The sequence below is a fragment of the Nycticebus coucang genome, chromosome 5 (genome assembly GCF_027406575.1).
Source record: "Nycticebus coucang isolate mNycCou1 chromosome 5, mNycCou1.pri, whole genome shotgun sequence".
Classification (NCBI taxonomy): domain Eukaryota; kingdom Metazoa; phylum Chordata; class Mammalia; order Primates; family Lorisidae; genus Nycticebus; species Nycticebus coucang.
In genome coordinates, this window is record NC_069784.1 from 58,903,780 (window position 1) to 58,924,314 (window position 20,535).

A 20,535-nucleotide genomic window follows, 5' to 3' on the forward strand; every position below is an offset into this window, starting at 1 on the left:
ACTGGTTGAGTCTCGGAGTTCAAGGCTGCAGTGAGCTCTGATCATACCACTGCGCTCTAGCCTGAGCCTTTTGACACAGAGTGAAAACCTGTGTAAAAACAAACTAACAAAAATACATGTATATATATGAACACATACATAAAATACATCTATAATATATTTTATCGTATTTTTCAGAGAACTTTACAACCCAAGAGATAGACAAGTATTAGCCAATGCAGTACACAGAGGAGTTGTATCCTATTTATATGTGAGAAAGCCAAAATCAGGGGAATAAAGTTTTCTCAGAGTGTAGGTTATTTTCATATGGCACAGTGTCTACAACGGTGACTAAGTCATAAAGCGAAGTGGAGAGTAGAGGCAATTATTCTAAAAATGTAAGCAAACTATGCTTTAGTATTTTTTTCCTGAACTAGTCAATCATATTTATTTATTTATTTTTTGAGACAGAGTCTCATTTTGTTGCCCTTGGTAGAATGCTGTGACATCATAGCTCACAGCAACCTCAAACTCCTGGGCCCAAGCAATTCTCTTGCCTCAGCCTCCCAAGTAGTTGGGATTACAGGAGTCCACCACCACGTCTGGCTACTTTTAGAGATGGGGTCTCCCCCTGGCTCAGGCTGGTCTCAAACCTGTGAGCTCAGGCAATCAATCATATTTATTACTGAATGCAATTGAAATTAATTATTCCTATCTCTAATGGCAGCATTAAATAATTTATATATAATTCAATAAGTATTCACTGATGGTCCAATGAGGATATAGTAATAGAAATCCAAAGAAGTCTTTTTTTTTTTTTTTAGAGACAGAGTCTCACTTTATCACCCTGGGTAGAGTGCCGTGGCATCACAGCTTACAGCAACCTCCAACTCCTGGGCTTAAGAGAGTCTCTTGCCTCAGCCTCTTGAGTAGCTGGGACTACAGGTGCCCGCCACAATGCCCAGGTATTTTTTTTGTTGTTGTTGCAGTTTGGCTGGGGTCGGGGCTGTCCCCCTACCCACTGAGCCACAGGTGCTGCCCTTTGTTTTTGTTTTTTTTTGTTTTGTTTTTTGCAGTTTTTGGCTAGGGCCAGGTTTGAACCTGCCACATCTGGTATATGGGGCCAACGCCCTACTCACTGAGCCATAGGTGCCGCCCTGGGGTTCTTTTTTTTTTTCTGAGACAGAGTCTCATTATGTCGCCCTCAGTAGAGTGCTGTGGCATTACAGCTCACAGCAACCTCAAACCCTTGGGCTTAAGAGATTCGCTTGTAAGAGATTCTCTTGCCTCAGCCTCCCAAGTAGCTGGGACTATAGATGCCTGCCACAATGCCCAGTTTTTTTTTTTTTTTTTTAAGATTTTGCCCTTTCTTTATTATTCTTTTTTTTTTCCTGCAGTTTTTGGCCCACCACCTCCAGCATATGGGGCCTGCACCCTACTCCTTTGAGCCACAGGCGTTGCCCAATGCCTGGCTATATTTTTGTTGCAGTTGTCATTGTTGTTTAGCTGACCTGGGCCGGGTTTGAACCCTCCAGCCTCGGTGCATATGGCTGGCGCTGTAACCACTGTTCTAGGGGTGCTGAGCCCTCTTTCAGGGTTCTTAAAGGGAGCATACTAATATTCCTTATCTAGGTGTTTACAGAGGTATATGAGGGCTGTCCAGAAAGTATCCAGCTGTGTACAATGAAAATCAAGACATGGGCTCCGCACTTGTAGTACAGTGGTTAGGGCGCCAGCCACATACACTGGGGCTGGTGGGTTCGAACCCGGCCCAAGCCTGCTAAACAACAATGAGAACAACAACAAAATAGCCGGGCATTGTGGCAGGTGCCTGTAGTTCCAGCTACTTGGGAGGCAGAGGCAGGAGAATCGCTTGAGCCCAGGAGTTGGAGGTTGTTGTGAGCTGTGATGCCACGGCACTCTACCCAGGGCAACAGCTTGAGGCTCTGTCTCAAAAAAACCCAAAAACCAAAAAACATAAATATCACTAATCCTTAGCAGAGACCGTAGATAGATAGTAAGCCCGTAAGTGGACATAGCTGGGTCCATGAAAATAAATTCCTATTTCTTACCATAAAATATCTCACCTTTAGGGGTTCATAAGCAGCAAATGTGGCACTGCTCTCCAAGTCCTCTTCATATTCAGTCACACTCACTGTCACCAGAGTATGGCCCAGAGATTTGGCTGCTATATGTGTACTGGAGCAGTGCTTTGGTCCAGGTCTTTGAATACCTGTTTATCAAAACATGCTTTCAGTAGAATAATTCACAGTCAGTTCTCAAGGAAATTAGTTACAGAAATATAAGAATTTTAATACATTAAAAATGTTATCTTGGGGCGGCGCCTGTGGCTCAGTTGGTAAGGCGCTGGCCCCATATACCGAGGGTGGCGGGTTCAAACCCGGCCCGGCCAAACTGCAACCAAAAAATAGCCGGGCGTTGTGGTGGGCGCCTGTAGTCCCAGCTACTCGGGAGGCTGAGGCAAGAGAATCGCTGAAGCCCAGGAGTTGGAGGTTGCTGTGAGCTGTGTGAGGCCATGGCACTCTACAGAAGGGCCATAAAGTGAGACTCTGTCTCTACAAAAAAAAAAAAAAAAAAATGTTATCTTGGCTCAGCGCCTATGGCTCAAGCGGCTAGGGTGCCAGCCACATACACTGCAGCTGGCGGGTTCGAATCCAGCCCGTGCCTGCCAAATAATAACGACAACTAAAACTTAAAAAAATAGCTCAGCATTGTGGCAGGTGCCTGTAGTCCCAGCTACTTGGGAGGCTGAGGCAAGAGAATAGCTTAAGCCCAAGAGTTAGAGGTTGCTGTGAGTTGTGATGCCACAGCACTCTACCCAGGGCAACAGCTTGAGACTCTGTCTCAAAAATCAATCAATCAATCAATCAATCAATCAATAAAAATGTTATCTTGACCTCAAAGTAACCATTAGTCTGCCATTTTTATATCAAGTTGATATAAAAATCTGTTCTTTTGGGCGGCACCTGTGGCTCAGTGGATAGGGTGCTGGTCCCTATATCGAGGGTGGCAGGTTCAAACCCAGCCCCAGCCAAACTGCAACCAAAAAATAGCCGGGTGTTGTGGCGGGTGCCTGTAGTTCCAGCTACTCAGGAGGCTGAGGCAAGAGAATCGCCCAAGCCCAGGAGTTGGAGGTTGCTGTGAGCTGTGTGACACCACGGCCCTCTACCAAGGGCAATAAAGTGAGACTCTGTCTCTACAAAAAACAAAAAACAAAAAATCTGCTCTTTCATGCTCAGTTTAGTGGCTCACACCTAGAATTCCAGTGTTCTGGGAGGCTGAGGCAGGAGGATTGCTTGAGTTCAGGAATTTGAGACCAGCCTGAGGGACAGTGAGACCCCATCTCTACAAAAATGGAAAAATTCGCTGGGCATGGTGGCAGGAACCAGTAGACTTAGGTACTTGAGATGCTAAGAAGGGAGGATTGTTTAAGTTCAGGAATTCGAGGTTGCATTGGGTTAAGACACTATTATACAAGGGTACAGTCTGTCTCAAGAAGAAAATCTGTCCTTTCAATTAAAAGATATATATTGGTGGGCACCTGTAGTTCCAGCTACTTGGGAGGCTGAGGCAAGAGAATCACTTAAGCCTGAGAGATTGAGATTGCTATGAGCTGTGATGTCACGGCACTCTACTCAGGGCGAAATAGTGAGAGTCTGTCTCAAAAAAACAAAAAACAAAACAAAAGCAAAAGCCAAACCAAAAAATAAAGTAACGAATTTAGAAAATAGAAAGATTATTTCTAGCTGGAGAGATCAGGAAGTTTTAATGTCCATAAACATTGCTTTGTCCAAAAACAAAAAGTTTAAAGCATCCTATGCTGACCAGGTGCAGTTGCTTACACCTATAATCCTAGCACTCTGGGAAGCTGAGATAGGAGGATTGCTTGAGCTGAGAAGTTTAAGAACAGTCTAAGCAAGAATGAGAACCCACTAAAAATGGAAAAATTAGCCAGGCATTGTGGCGATTGCCTATAGTCCCAGCTACTGGGGAGGCTGAGGCAGAAAGATCACATGAACCCAGGAGTTTGACGCTTCCATAAGCTATGATGATGCCAAGTGTCAGTCTATCCAGGATGACAGAGTGATACTCTGTCTCAAAACAAAAAAAAAAAGTATTTCAAGCTGAGAAAACAGAATGAACAAAGAAATAGAAATGAAATGTAAATGAGAATATAAGGAAGATATACTATAAAATTTAATTAAGTAGTTGCTGTAGCTAGAAGCATACCTGAACCCAAAGTCTGAAGTCATGAGAAGTAGACTAGGTTACAGTATAGAGGGCCTTCCACCCTAAATAACAGACTTCAGCCCATTCCACTGGCAATGAGAGTTCTCTCAAAAATTTTGAGCAGAAAGTTAATACTGAAGTTGAGCTCTTAAAGAGCCAATTGGTAGCCATGACGATCAGAGATAAAAATAGTTAAGAGGACCTGTAGTCCCAGCTACTCGGGAGGCTGAGGCAAGAGAATCGCTTAAGCCCAGGAGTTGGAGGTTGCTGTGAGCTGTGTGAGGCCACGGCATTCTACCGAGGGCCATAAAGTGAAACTCTGTCTCTACAAAAAAAATAAATAAATAAATAAGAGGAGAGTGTTAACCCTACAGGAGAGATAACCAAGTCCTAAAACTTAGAGGAGACACACTGAGAACAAAGGAAGGAGAACGTATTCTTACCTTCTTTGAAAACAGTAAAGACTCCTTGTTTATCCATGTTCAAATCCAAAGATAAATGAGAACAGTCTGTGAATGCAATGGCCTCTTTGGTCTCCTTATTTATGTGATACATTGCAATGGGGATTTCTATAATCCGTCCAATCTCCACGTCAGCATGAAATGGTAACAGTTCCATTTTTTTCAGTTTCAGGACATATATCTAGAGGGGAAAAAATTCATCTTTCAAGAAAGTTTTGTTAGGAAAGCCTTAGAAGACAAGAAATCAGGAGGGAGGGAGCTCTGTAAATTCTGACCCAGGTTCAATGCACAGCTGTATGGCACACTTTGTGGGTGAAGGATATAAAACTCAACTTTACCTTACAAACGCAAACAACATAACTTAATTGTATGTACCCTCATATTAATGTGAAATTAAAAAAAAAGAAATCATTCCTTATTTAAACACATGCATATGTATGTATCATATAAAAACACACTATCATACATGCTATTTATATTATATACTATTTTATTCACACACACACATACACACACGAGGTACTAAACATGTCACCCTTTTTATTCCTTGATTGATGGATGTCTTTAAATCATCTAACACCATACAGCAGGGATCTGGCAAAATAAGGTGAGTACATGACTTGTTTTTGTATTGTGGGGTAAGAATAAGTTTTATATTTTTTCGAGACAGAGTCTCATTATGTTGCCCTCGGTAGAGTGTCGCAGTGTCATAGCTCACAGCAACCTCAAACTCTTGGGCTCTTGCCTCAGCCTCCCAAGTGGCTGGGATTATAGGCATCCGCCATAACACCCGGCTATTTTTAGAGACAGGCTCTTACTGTAGCTCAGGCTGGTCTCAAACTCCTTAGCTCAAGCAATCCACCTCTCCTTGGTCTCCTAGAGTGCTGGGATTACAGGAGTGAGCCACCCCACCCAGCTGTATTTATTATCCAGACCTTTACAGAAAGATTGCAGACCTTTGACTCAGAACTCCTTCCTTCCTTCCTTCCTTCCTTCCTTCCTTCCTTCCTTCCTTCCTTCCTTCCTTCCTTCCTTCCTTCCTTCCTTCCTTCCTTCCTTCCTTCCTTCCTTCCTTCCTTCCTTCCCTCCTTCCTTCCCTCCCTCCCTCCCTCCCTCCCTCCTTCCTTCCTTCTTTCCTTCCCCCCTTTCCCCCTTCCTCCCTCCCTCTCTCCTTCCTTTCTCTCTCTCTTTTTTCCTCACTCTCTCTCTGTCTTTGTTTCTTTGTTTTTCTTTCTCTCTCTCTCTTTCTCTCTTTCTTTCTTATTTATTTTTGAGACAGATGTCGCCCTTGGTAGAGTGCTGTAGCGTCACAGCTCACAGCAACCTCCAACTCTTGGGTTTAGCAATTCTCTTGCTTCAGCCTCCCAAGTAGCTGGGACTACAGGCCACCACAATGCTCGGCTATTTTGTTGTTGTTATTGTTGCAGTTGTCATTGTTGTTTTAGTTAGCCTGGACTGGGTTTGAACTCTCCAGCCCCGGTGTATGTGGCTGGCGCCCTAACCACTGAGCTATGGGTGCTGAGCCAACTTCCTCTTTCTTTTTTTTTTTTTTTTTTTTTTTTTTGTGGTTTTTGGCCGGGGCTGGGTTTGAACCAGCCACCTCTGGCATATGGGACCGGCGCCCTACTCCTTGAGCCACAGGGGCCGCCCAGACTTTTTTTTTTTTTTTTTTTTTTTTTTGGCCGGGGCTGGGTTTGAACCCACCACCTCCGGCATATGGGACCGGCACCCTACTCCTTGAGCCACAGGTGCCGCCCACAACTTCCTCTTTCTTGATATCTTTAAAAAATATCTTTTATGGGGCGGCGCCTGTGGCTCAGTCGGTGAGGCGCCGGCCCCATATACCGAGGGTGGTGGGTTCAGGCCCGGCCCCTGCCAAACTGCAACCAAAAAAAAAAAATGGCCGGGCGTTGTGGCGGGCGCCTGTGGTCCCAGATACTCGGGAGGCTGAGGCAGGAGAATCACTTAAGCCCAGGAGTTGGAGGTTGCTGTGAGCTGTGTGAGGCCACGGCACTCTACCGAGGGCCATAGAGTGAGACACTGTCTCTTCAAAAAAAAAAAAAAAAATCTTTTATGGGTGGCACACATAAAACCACTCAGTGGTTAGGGCACCAGCCACATACACTGGGGCTGGTGGGTTAGAACCCAGCCAGGACCTGCCAAACAACAATGACAACTACAACCAAAAAATAGCCGGGCATTGTGGTGGGTGCCTATAGTCCCAGCTATTTAGGAGGCTGAGGCAAGAGAATTGCTTAAGCACAAGAGTTTGAGATTGCTGTGAGCTGTGACGCCACAGCACTCTACCAAGGGTGACATGGTGAGACTCTGTCTCAAAAAAAAAAAAAAAAAAAAAGGCAGTAGTCTGGATTTGATCCATAGGCCTTTGTTTCCTTTCTTCAAACTCTTCCATAAGTTCCTACCTCTTTCATGACAGTCTTCTTTTTTTTTTTTTTTTTGCAGTTTTTGGCCAGGGCTGGGTTTGAACCCACCCTACTCCTTTGAGCCACAGGTGCTGCCCTCATGACAGTCTTTAACTAGTCCCATCCACAGGATTTTTCTTGGGTCATTATGAAAGTTTTGAGATACACAAAAATTAGGCAACATAAAATCTTTGACTGAGAGGGCATTAAAAAAAAATCCATGCAGTTGCAAATAAATGAAGCCTTCCCAGCAACATCAATAAGCTGAGCAAGTTGAAACTTGCACCGGTGAATCTGAAAGGACTCTGTTGACTGTCTCCCTTCCCCCTTCCCCTTAACCTACCCCTTCCTTCCTTCCTTTTTTTTTTTTTTTTCCACAGAGTCTCACCCTTAGTAGAATGCTGTGGAGTAACAGCTCACAGCAACCTCAAACTCTTGGGCTTAAGTGACTCTCTTGCCTCAGCCTCCCAAATAGCTGGGACTACAGGTGCTCACCACAATGCCCAGCTATTTTTTCTTTTTGGGGGGACAGAGTCTCACTATGTTGCCCTCGGTAGAGTGCTATGGTGTCATAGCTCACAGCAACCTCCAACTCTTGGGCTTAAGTGATTCTCTTGCTTCAGTCTCCCAAGTAGCTGGGACTATAGGCGCCTGCCATAACACCCAGCTATTTTTTTGGTTGCAGTTGTCATTGTTGTTTAGCAGGACCAGGCCAGGCTCGAACCCACAAGCCTCTGTGTATGTAGCCGGCATCCTACCCACTGGCCTATGGGCGCCACCCTGGCTATTTTTGTTGTTGTTGTAGTTTTCATTGTTTGGCAGGCCTAGGCTGGGTTTGAACCTGCCAACCCTGGTATATGTGGCTGGTGCCCTAGCCACTGAGCTACAGGCACCGAGCCTGACTGTGTTTCTTGCAAGTGAAATTATGGACCTTAGGGTGGCGCCTATGGCTCAGTGGGTAGGGCGCCAGCCTCATACACTGAGGGTGGTGGGTTTGAACCCAGCCACGGCCAAACTGCAACAAAAAAATAGCCAGGCATTGTGATGGGTGCCTATAGTCCCAGCTACTTGGGAGGCTGAGGCAAGAGAATCTCCTAAGCCCAGGAATTGGAGGTTATTGTGAGCTGTAATGCCATAGCACTCTACTGAGGGTGACATGGTGAGACTCTGTCTCAAAAAAAAAAAAAGAAAAGAAATTATGGACTGTAACAGTCTGTCTTCTACATAAACTAATAGTACTTACTGTACAATTCAAGTAGTTGTCAATCATACATTGGGTTTTTTTGTTGTTTTTTTTTTGAGATCTGATCTCAGTTTGTCACCCTGGTCAGAATGCAGTGCCATAACATGGCTTACAGCAACCTTAAACTCCTGAGTTCAAGGGATCCTCTTTCCTCAGCCTCCTAAGTAGCTGGGACTACAGGTGACCATCAACACACTCAGCTATTTTTTCTATTTATTGTAAAGATGGGAGTCTTGCTTTTGCTCAGGGTGTTCTCAAACTTTGACCTCAAGGCAGCCCCCCATCATAGCCTCCCAAAGAGATTGGATTATGGGCGTTAGCCACCATGCCTGGCCCATACATTGCTTTAAAATACCTCACATATCATTTCCTTAAAATGTTAATCAGCTTCTCATTGAATATATCTCCTTGGTTAGACTTTAAATTCTTTAAGGTAGGTATAATACATTTTGTATTTCTAAATACCACAGGAACCTAATATGCCTTTAAGTTCCTAGAGGATATTCAAAATATTAACTGAGGCAAAATGTTAACTCTGGCAGAAAACAGCAACATATATGTTTTAAAAATGGAAGAAAAAACTGGGTGCAGTGGCTCATACCTATATTTCTAACTACTCAGGAGGCTGAGATGGGAGAATTTCTTTTCTTTTTTTTTTTTGTAGAGACAGAGTCTCACTGTACCGCCCTCGGGTAGAGTGCCGTGGCGTCACATGGCTCACAGCAACTTCCAACTCTTGGGCTTACGCGATTCTCTTGCCTCAGCCTTCTGAGCAGCTGGGACTACTGGCGCCTGCCACAACGCCCGGCTATTTTTTTGTTTTTGTTGCAGTTTGGCCGGGGCTGGGTTTGAACCGCCACCTTCGGCATATGGGGCCGGCGCCCTACTCACTGAGCCACAGGCGCCGCCCCCGGGAAAATTTCTTAAGGTCATGAATTCATGACCAGGCTGAGCAACATAATGAGACTCTGTCTAACAACAAGAAAAAAAAAATTTTTGAGACAAGAGTCTCACTTTGTCACCCTGGGTAGAGTGCCGTAGTGTCATAGCTCACAGCAACCTCAAACTCTTGGGTTCAAGTGATTCTCATGCCTCAGCCTCCTGAGTACCCAGGACTATAGGAGTCCACCACTGATACAGGACAGGTGGCACCCCAGCCAACTCAGCCAAGCTGAGGGGACCACCTGCTGCCTCCACCCTGGTGTTGTGTTGGTGCCACCACAGCAGGCAGAGGAACCAGCAGGCTGGTGGGTGGGTGGGTCTGCAGGCGCTGGAGGCTCCAGTAGGTGGAGGGGCCAGACAACTGCTGGGGAGACACCAGCACCTTAGTGTTCCCCTCCCCTTGCACTTGCAGCTGAACAGGGAACTCCCATTTCCTGGGCCTGGTCAATTTCATGTAGGTTTCCTAGGCCTGGGAACCAAAGGGATTGTATTCATTCATTTGGTACCGATTCCTCCCTAAATGTAACTACAGTGGACCCGTGGGGGGGGAAAAAAAAAAACACACACACACACATATATATATATATATATACATACATATATATAACCAAAGAGCCAAGAAAGAGAGAGATATCCTCCCCCCACACACACACACTTGTGTCTTCCCCCTGAGCTCTCTGCCAGGAGCTTTAGTGTTTTTCTATTCTTTTCTGTAAAATAAATCCTGTTTTGGCTCGGGGCCCGTAGCACGGTGGTTACGGCTCCAGCCACATACACTGAGTGAGTGGGTTCGAACACAGCTCAGGCCAGCTAAACAACTGCAACAAAAAAATAGTCGTTGTGGTGGGCGCCTGTAGTCCCAGCTACTTGGAAGGCTGAGGCAAGAGAATTGCTTAAGTCCGAGAGTTTGAGGTTGCTGTGAGCTATGATGCCACAGTACTCTACCAAGGACGACATAGTGAGACTCTGTCTCAACAACAACAACAAAATAAATAAATAAATCCTGTCTTACCACTGATCTGTGGTCCATGGATTCATTCTTTGAATTACTGAGACCGAGATCCTACTGAAGACGAAATTCCAGTGTCATATTTTGGGGGCCTGTCTGGGATAGATCTGTGGTTAGCAAAACCACTTACCTCTTTGCTGCTTTTCTCTATAGTTATAATAATGGAGACTAATAATTTTGATGCCCATCAGCTGGTAAATGTGCATAGTGCAACTGCTGACCTCCAGGTCACAAGCAAGAGGTTGTTGGGGAACAAACTTTCTAATTCCCCTTAGCTCCAGAAAGGAACCTAAGGGAATGTTAGAACGCTTTTGAAACTGTTCTGTATTCACTCCTTTTCTCTGGCTGAGAGCTAAGCAAAGAAGTAGCACCCTAGACATTTGTTCCATGGTCCCAAACCTTTTCTATTTATCTCTAGAGGAAAAAGACAAAGCAATCTCTCTCTCTCTCTGTAGTTTACATGCTTTGTTTGAATGCTGGTAAAGGACTGCTTTATGTATTTGTTTAATTTTGTACTGGCTTATTCTCGTATTTTTCAGATGTTCTAAGTGTGCTTCCTATGTTGTAGGTGTGCTGTAAGGTCCTTCTTATTGTTTTTCATTGCAAAATTAAATTCAATTGGTGTTTTTATGTGTCTGAGAAAAAAAGCTGAACGATGTTGACTAGAAGTCAGCTCCAAACAAAGGGCAAAATGACTCCCCTACACAACTTCTCTGGGCAACCAGAGGCCTGTGAAGGGACACCCAGGGCAACTCCCCAGGAAAGAATGGCCCTAAACCCTAGACTACAGTTCTGGTCCTTTTTTCTCTTAAAAATGAAGAAAGGCAATGAAAATGACTCTGGGCATTTTATTTTTTTCTGGTTCATTGGTGTAAATGGGAAAGTTTAAAATAATTCCAGGTTTCTCTAAGACTTTGGCTAATTGTAACTAATTGTGATACAAAAGTTCCAAAGTGTCTCTCAACTTTGATTTGTTACTGAGTTTAATTATTGTTGCCTTTCTAATTTCTGGGAAAGAAAAGGGAAGTTGGAAAGCATAGCATTTAAGACCTGCTTATAGTAAAAAGCCTATTTTCCTTTATTAGTGGGAATTTAGAAAAAAAAGCTTGTAGAAATTTTAAAAGGTTAAATGTGCAAGTACCACACAGCCATTTTTCTCCAGGGCAGGACTCATCCCCACTTTAATTGATACTCCGGGGCAGGCACAGAAAGGGGCAGAACTTGCATCAGGTGGGACCAGGCTCTCGAATACCTGATTTCTCAGGCTGTGCTGTGGGCAAGTAATACTCAAGGTGAGCCAGTGGATACAAAGCGCTACACTGGTAAGAGTGTCTAAATCCAGACAAGTGCAGGGGCTGAGGAGACCACTCACCTCAGGGATTCTTCCCCAATCATTGAAGGATGCTTCCTTTTGTTTGGCTGGAAGGCTTCTTGGGTTGGTCAGAGCCTCACTTTGACAACCCAGGAATACAGGGTGGGATTGATTAAGAGGCTGAACTTTTGTTCTTTTCCACAGATGGGTAATGTTCTCTCTCTAAGAGAATACCTGGGTAACATGTTCTCTTACCAAGAGAACTATCATCAGATGGGACCATTATGGCTCCTGGATGGCTGATTTTTCGCCTGTGCTGCTGGAACATTCCAGTGGGCTATGTTGTGATATGTTTGATCTCCTATCACTGAAAAAAGAATGTATGGTTTTCTTCTGCACCCAGGCCTGGCCTTAGTAGCGACTCTCCAGTGAACAATAAGTATTAGAAGGTACTCCAAATTATTGCAAACAAGAAGGAAAGTGGTCTGAAGTGCCCTATGTGTAAGCTTTCTTTTTCTTCAGGGACAACCCCTAACTGTGTAAAACCTGTCAGATACATTCAGCTCCCCTGGCTGCTGTAACTTCCCCAAATGGTCAGGGATTCCCAAGAGAGATGCTGTCACCACCTAGTTCAAACCCACCATCTATTTCTCCCGCACCTTCCCTCATGCGTTTAGAAAACCCCAGGAGGGAGACTGTTCCAAGAGTTTCTTCTGGTCCTATTGGGGCCCCCAGAAGGCAACCATACCCTTCTTCCTTTTTTTTTTTTTTAAGAGACAGAGTCTCACTTTATTGCCCTCAGTAGAGTGCTGTGGCATCACAGCTCACAGCAACCTCCAACTCCTAGGCTTAAGCGATTCTCTTGTCTCAGCCTCCCAAGTAGCTGGGACTACAGGAGCCCACCACAACGCCCAACTATTTTTTGTTGCAATTTGGCAGGTGCTGGGTTCAAACCCACCATCCTCGGTATATGGGGCCGGCGCCCTACCCACTGAGCCACAGGCGCTGCCTGCAACCATACCCTTCTTTATGTCCCTTGGTTAAGACTGCAGGTGATGAGAGGGGAAGTCTGCGAGTATTCACTCCATTTTCTCTGGCAGATTTAAAACAAATTAAAGTAGTATTTAGGGAAAATTTCTGATGACCCTGATAGATACACAGATGTTCTCTAAGGGTTGGGACAAAGCTTTGACCTCTCTTGGAGAGATGTAAGGCTACTACTAGATCAAACTTTAACTTTGAATGAGAAAAATGAAGTCTTAGATGAAGCTAGAGAGTGGGGTGATTTGTAGTTCATGTCCAATACTGAGGGCAGTATGTCTCCTGAGGAAAGGGACAGATACCCCATGGGAAGACAGGCAGTTCCCTTTGAGGATCCTGAACGGGACCCGGAGAGACAAGGTGATTGGTGGCATAAACATTTTCTAACATGTATCCTGGAAGGTTTATGTCAATCCAAGAAAAGCCTATGAACTATTCTAAATTGTCTACCATTTATCAGGAGCAAAATGACAGTCCCTGAGCCTTTCTTGAGTGGCTTAGGGAGGCAATGAGAAAACACACTCAGTTAACACCCGACTACCTGAAATAATAGCTTTAACCTGTGCTTTAGAAACTGGGAGAAAAAAACGTCAATCAATGTATACACTGACTCAAAATACGCCTTCCTTGGCTCTGCGCCTGTAGCACAGTGGGTAAGGCGCCGGGATTTTTTTTGGGGGGGGGCCACTGGGATTCTTTTGCCTCAGTCTCTCAAGTAGCTGGGATTACAGGCACTCACCACAATGCCCAGCTATTTTTTTTGTAGTTGTTGTTGTTTAGCACAGGCACTGACCACAATGCCCAGCTATTTTTTTGTAGTTGTTTCTGAGCTGGGTTCGAACCCTCCAGCCCTGGTGTATGTGGCTGGTGCCCTAACCACTGAGCTACAGGAGCCAAGGGACAATTTCTATCATTCATTACTAGAGAAGTTTCTCTGAACATAAAGAGCACTGTATCAAATGCTCTAAATGTTACTTTACTGTTTCAATTTTGCATTTGCTTTTATAATTAGTAAATGTAGAATACATTTCATCATTTTATTTCTAAAATTCATTCAGGAAAAACTGAATGAAAACTTGGCTTGTTTAGGAAATAATAAACAAGAGAAATACTAAACAGTTAACATTTTTCAGTAATTCTCCCAATTGACCAGATGCATTGGCTAATGTCTGTAATCCCAGCATTCTGGGAGGCCAAGGCGGGCGGAGCTCAGGAGTTCTATACCAGTCTGAGTAAGAGCTGGGTGTGTGGGGGGCACCTGTAGTCCCAGCTACTTGGAAAGCTGAGGCAAGAGGATTGCTTGAGCCCAAAAGTTTCAGGTTGCTGTGAGCTACGATGCCATGGCACTCTACTAAGGGTGACAAAGTGAGAATCTGTCTCAAAAAAAGAAAAAATAATTCTCATAATAACCCTTTGAGTTAGATATGAACATTATACCCATTTTAGAGATGAGGAAACAATTATTGATGTTAAATAAGTAATTAAGTGAAGCAGGATTTAACCCAGCAATATTTTTATTGCAGTTTGGCAGAGGCTGGGTTTGAACCCGCCACCCTTGGTATATGGGGCCGGCGCCCTACTCACTGAGCCCCAGGCACTGCCCAACCCAGCAATATTTTTTTTTTTGTGGTTTTTGGCCGGGGCCAGGTTTGAACCCGCCACCTCGGGCATATGGGACCGGCGCCCTACTCCTTGAGCCACAGGCGCCGCCCAACCCAGCAATATTTTTAAATAGTCAAGTTGAACTACAAATTTTTAAAAAATGTGTTAATTTACTTAAATTTAGACATTAGTATTTCAGTGTTAATAAGAAGAATCTTTGGAAAGTCATTTACCTTAATTTCTCCATATCGAAAGGGATTTTGTACATCTCGGGCCAAAATAGTGCTGTTCCCCCTGACCTGACCTGCTGTCACCACGCCTTTGGTGGTTACCATGACCACTGTTTCATTAGAAGAAGTCCAGGTGAAGTTGCCACTACCACCCTCTACCTGTAAGAAAGGACATTATGTTTAATTACTAAGGGAGGAAAAACTGAATGAAAACTTGGCTTGTCTAGGAAATAATAAATAAGAGAAATACTAAACAGAAATTAATTAATGGTTGTACCACAAAATGTCAAAGAAAGGGTATAAGAAAACTGGAGAAACCTTTATAAAACTCACAAGGAAAGGATATATGGAAAAGTTGAGACAGAAAGTCTTGATGTAAATGATAGTATTCAAGAACATAATTTGGGTGTTGTCAAAAACTAAGTTATACTATTAGGGTCAGGAGGAAATAAGATTTAACATTAATAACATTTCAATAATTAAACTATCAGAGACTCTGACTTATCTCTTTGTGAAGTCTTAATACCTGTACTTTATAACGATATACCATTCCCATAGGATGATGAGGAAATGCCAGAAAATTGGGTGTAAGCTTGATGGGAAAATAAATCTTCACTTCTTGCTGGTGTTTGATTAGACATTTCATAGGCTGAATATTTGTATTCTATAAGAGCAGGGGAAAAGGAGCAAAATATATTTTATAAGGACTATTCTTTTAAGACACATTCATATACTCAAAACATCAGGAAAATGGTGTGTTAATAAACTACTCAACTGTTTGTTTTTTTTTTCTTTTTTGAGACAGAGTCTTACTTTGTCGCCCTTGGTAGAGTGGGCCGTGGTGTCATAGCTCACAGCAACCTCAAACTCTTGGGCTCAAGCGGTTCTGTTGTCTCAGCCTCCTAAGTAGCTGGGATTACAGGTGCCTGCCACAACGGCCGGATATATATATATATATACACATTTTTTTTTTTTTCTTTTTAGAGTCAGAGTCTCACTTTGTTGCCCTCGGTAGAGAGCTGTGGTGTCACAGCTCACAGCAACCTCCAGCTCTTGGGCTTAGACGATTCTCTTGCCTTAGCCTCCCAAGTAGCTGAGACTACAGGCACCCACCACAATGCCTGGCTATTCTTTGTTGCAGTTTGGCCAGGGCCAGGTTTGAACCTGTCACCCTCAGTATATGGGGCTGGCGCCATACTCACTGAGCCACAGGCGCTGCCCAATGCCCAGCTATTTTTTTATTTATGTTAGTATTATTATTATTTTTTAGACAGTCTCACTATGTCGCCCTTGGTAGAGGGCTGTGGCATCACAGCTCACAGCAACCTCAAACTCTTGGGCTTTAAGAGATTCTCTTGTCTCAGCCTCCCAAGTAGCTGGGACTACAGGCGCCTGCCACAATACCCAGCTATTTTTTTGTTGCAGTTGTTGTTGTTTAGCTGGCCCGGCTGGGTTTGAACCCACCAGCCTTGGTGTATGTGGCTGGTGCTGCAATGGGCGCTAACCCCAACTATTTTTTTAGAGACGGGGATCTCACTCTTGCTCAGGCTAGTCTGGAACCTGTGAGCTCGGGCAATCCACCTGCCTCGGCCTCCCAGAGTGCTGGGATTAAAAGTTGTGAGTCACAGCGCTCAGCCTACTAAACTGGTTTCTATCTATAAAAGAAATAAATATTTCTCTTCATTAATGAAGCATAGTATTAACATTATAGGTCAAAAACAATGAAAAAGATTTTGCTGGACCTAAACTATATATTAAATCCAAGAAAAAAGAGTTTAAAATTTTCTTCTTTTTTAAAAATTTTAGATTAATATCAGGGTACAAATGTTTAGGTTACATTGTTTTCAATTCTAAGATAAAGTTCAAGTCGTAGTTGAGACCTTCACCCAGGGTGTGTGCTGAAGATCTTTGAAGCCTCTGGGAACCTTTCTTTTTTATTGTTTCAGGTTAATTGACAATACAAAAAATTACTTTACAGGGCTGCCTGTGGCTCAGTGAATAGGGCACCGGCCCCATAAACCGAAGATACCAGGTTCAAACCCGGCCCCAGCCAAACTGCAGCAAAAAAATAGCCGGGCATTGTGGCTGACGCCAGTAGTCCCAGCTACTTGGGAGGCTGAGGCAAGAGAATCACCTAAACTCAAGAGCTGGAGGTTGCTGTGAACTGTGACACCACCACACTCAACCGAGAAGGACAAAGTAAGACTCTGTCTCTAAAAAAAAAAAGAATTGGCTCAGCACCTGTGGCTCAAGCTGCTAAGGCGCCAGCCACATACACCTGAGCTGGTGGTTCGAATCCAGTCCCAGCCCGCCAAACAACAATGACGGCTACAACTAATAAATAGCCAGGAGTTGTGGCTGGCGCCTATAGTCCCAGCTACTTGGGAGGTGGAGGCTGGAGAACCGCTTGAGCCCAGGAGTTGGAGATTGCTGTGAGCTGTGATGTCACAGCCCTCGACCTAGGGCGACAGCTTGAGACTCTGTCTCAAAAAAAAAAAAAAAGAATCACTTTACAATGTTTGCATTTGTTAGATAAAGTCCCTCTTATAATTGTGTTCTGCTCCCAAGAGATGTGCCATACATAATATTGTGCCAATTAAGTGGGAGCACACCCATCCCCCTTCCTCATCTCCTCTCCCTGCTCCCTTGTACTTCTATCCCCCACTTTGAATTGATTTGAGTTTTTCTTTTATGTGAATATTAGATCATCTACTGGCTTCATATCAGAATTGAGTACATTAGATTCTTGCTTCTTCCTTTCTGTGATGCTTTACTAAGAAGAATGTCTTCCACTTTCATCCAGGTTAATACAAAAAATGTAAAGTCTCCATCTTTTTTTAATGGCTGAACAGTGTTCCATGGTGTACATATACCATAGCTTGTTAATCCATTCCTGGGTTGGTGGGCATTTAGTATGTTTCCACATTTTGGCTATTGTAAATTGTACTGTGATAAACAGTCTAGGGCAAATGTCCTTATGATAAAAGGATTTTTTTTCTTCTGGGTAAATGCCCAGTAATGGGATTGGAAGATCAAATGGGAGGTCTAATTTCAGTTCTTTGAGGAGTCTCCATATTTCCTTCCAAAAAAGTTGTATTAGTTTGCAATCCCACTAGCAGTGTGAAAGTGTTCCCTTCTCTCCATATCCATGCCAGCATCTGCAGATTTAAGACTTTGTGATGTGGGCTATTCTCACTGGGTTTAGGTGATATCTCAGGGTGGTTTTGATTTGCATTTCTCTGACAATCAGGGATGATGAACATTTTTTCAAATGTTTGTTAGTCATTTGTCTCTCTTCATCAGGGAAGGTTCTGTTAATTTCTCTTGCCCATGTTAGATGTGATTGGTTGCTCTTTTTGATTAGTTTTAGCTCCCTGTAGATTCTAGTTATTAACCCTTTGTCAGATCCATACCCTCCTGCAAATATCTTTTCCCATTTTGAAGGTTGTCTTTTTGCTTCACTTTTTTTGGTGTGCTTAGCTGTGCAGAAGCTTTTCAGCTTAATTAAGTCCCATTTGTTTATTTTTGTTGTTGTGATGGCCACTGAAACCTTTCCCCAGTCCAACATCATCAAGAGTTTTCCCCATGCTTTCTTCTAAAATTTTTACCATTTCATGTCTTAGATTTAAATCTCTTATCCATCTTTTTATTTTTATTAAATTATATGACTAATTAATTTATGACTAATTAATTATATGACTAATTAATTTAATGAGACATTGTCTCACCTTGTGGCCCTTGGTAGAGTGCTGTGTCATCATAGCTCACAGCAACCTCCAACTCTTGGGTTCAAGGGATTCTCTTGCCTCAGCCTCCCTAGTAGCTGTGACTACAGGTGCCTGCCACAATGCCCGGGTTTTGTTTTTGATTTTTGTGGGGACGGGGTCTCACTCTGGCTCAAACTGTTCTCAAACTCCTGAGCTCAGGGCAATCCACCCACCTCGGCCTCCCAGAGGATTATAGGCATGAGCCAGCATGTCTGGCTGCTTATCCATCTTTTTTTTTTTTTTGTAGAGACAGAGTCTCACTTTATGGCCCTCGGTAGAGTGCCATGGCCTCACACAGCTCACAGCAACCTCCAACTCCCGGGCCCAAGTGATTCTCTTGCCTCAGCCTCCCGAGCAGCTGGGACCACAGGCACCTGCCACAACGCCCGGCCATTTTTTGGTTGCAGTTTGGCCGGGGCTGGGCTTGAACCCGTCACCCTCGGTATATGGGGCCGGCGCCCCACCGACTGAGCCACAGGCGCCGCCCTGCTTATCCATCTTGACTCAATTTTTATAAGTGGTGAAAGGTATGGGTCCAGTTTCAGTCTTTTACATATAGTTATCCAGTTCTCTCAGTACCATTTGTTGAATAGAGATTTTTTTCCCCCCACTGTATGCTTTTGTTTGGTTTATCAAAGAGCAGATGGAAATTAGAGCTTGGTTTCATCTCTTGGTTTCCTACTCTGCTCCATATATCTACATCTCTATTTTTGTGCCAATACCATGCTGTTTTGATTATTGTAGACTTATAATATAGCCTGAAGCTCTGATAGGGTGATGCCTCTGGCATTGTTTTTACTACTTTTTTTTTTTTGTTTGTTTTTATTTTTTTTCAGAGACAGAGTCTCACTCTGTCGCCCTTGGTAGAGTGCTGTAGCATCACAGCTTACAGCAACCTCCAGCTCTTGGGCTTAGGTGATTCTCTTGCCTCAGCTTCCCGAGTAGTTGGGACTACAGGTTCCCAAGACAACACCCGGCTACTTTTTTTTATTGCAGTTTGGCTGGGGCCAGGTTTGAACCTGCCACCCTCAGTATATGGGGCTGGCGCCCTACTCACTGAGCCACAGGCGCCACCCTAACAATAACATTGTTTTTACTACTAGACTTGGCTATATGAGGTTTTTTATGGTTCTATCTCTGGGAACTTTTTGATGAACTCTCCACAACTTCTACTGGAACTTCGCTGAATTATTCACCACACAGGATGTTCTGGTTGATGCTTGTGTAGCAGTTTTAAATTTCTGGAACCAATCACCTAAAGCTTGGAAATCTGCGAGGGAAATCCCTGAATTCCTATGCAAATTTTTTAGCAACTTCTTGGATCACCATCCCAGGGATCTGGATGTTAAATGTCCTCATCTGTTTGAACCAGTTTATTGTAACTTCATTGACTTCATCGAGGGAAGTGCTCCCCTTTTTCCACTGTAGGTCTCTACTTTTCTTACCCTATCTCTACAAATACTCATGTTTACATTTTTGGATGCTGCTAACTGTGGTCTTGCTAACACCAAAATGTTCCAGCATTTTCCTTTGGCTGCTGCTTTCCAGAAACTGTACAGGATCAGCCTTGTCTTTCAATGTCAGCTCTTCAAATTCTTTCCTTTGGGCCATCATTCTCAGTTAACTGTAAACTTTTTCATTAATTGTAGGATATAGCTACAATTCAGACCAGTCCTTCATGTTGAATAAAATCTTCCCCAACATGTGTTAAACAACAGGAAGGGTTTGGTGGCTGTAGCTCAGTGGTTAGGGCACCAGCCACATACACTGAGGCTGGCGTGTTCGAACCCAGCCTGGGCTTGCTAAACGACAATGACAACTACAACAAAAAAATAGCCAGGCATTGTGGTGGGTGCCTATAGTCCCAGCTACTTGGGAGGCTGAGGAAAGAGAACCACTTAAGCCCAAGAGTTTGAGGTTGCTGTGAGCTGTGACGCCACAGCACTCTACCGAGGGTAACAAAATGAGACTGTCTGAAAAAACAAACAAACAAAAAGAAATTGGATGTTATGCCTAATCTCATACATGGTAATAATAAAATATGAAAAAAGAATTTATATTATAGAAAAAGCTATATGACTAACTGGCAAAGCCCCTACCTTCTACCCGTTGGTGTAGAGTGGACTCAACTGGTCAAGTTATAGAGGTAAATTAAGATTATAAGTCACAGTCCAAGTCGTCAAGATACAACTTAAGTGGTCAATATACAGAGGTCAGAGGAGCTGAGCATGGTGGCTCACACCTGTAGTCCTAGCACTCTGGGAGGCCAAGGCCA

The 20,535-nt window shown here is 43.7% G+C and overlaps 1 protein-coding gene across 2 annotated transcripts in view; it reads right to left on the reverse strand.

Annotated features, from left to right (window-relative positions):
* NUP210L (nucleoporin 210 like) overlaps positions 1-20,535 on the reverse strand; it is a 144,213-nt gene that overhangs the window by 94,080 nt on the left and 29,598 nt on the right. For both annotated transcript variants that reach the window (XM_053592512.1, XM_053592511.1), the window contains exons 10-13: positions 15,020-15,157; positions 14,497-14,652; positions 4,674-4,872; positions 2,067-2,212 (exon numbers count right to left, since the gene is read on the reverse strand). In XM_053592512.1, coding sequence (XP_053448487.1) covers positions 2,067-2,212; positions 4,674-4,872; positions 14,497-14,652; positions 15,020-15,157 — 639 coding nt within the window. The remainder of the gene's footprint in view (positions 1-2,066; positions 2,213-4,673; positions 4,873-14,496; positions 14,653-15,019; positions 15,158-20,535) is intronic.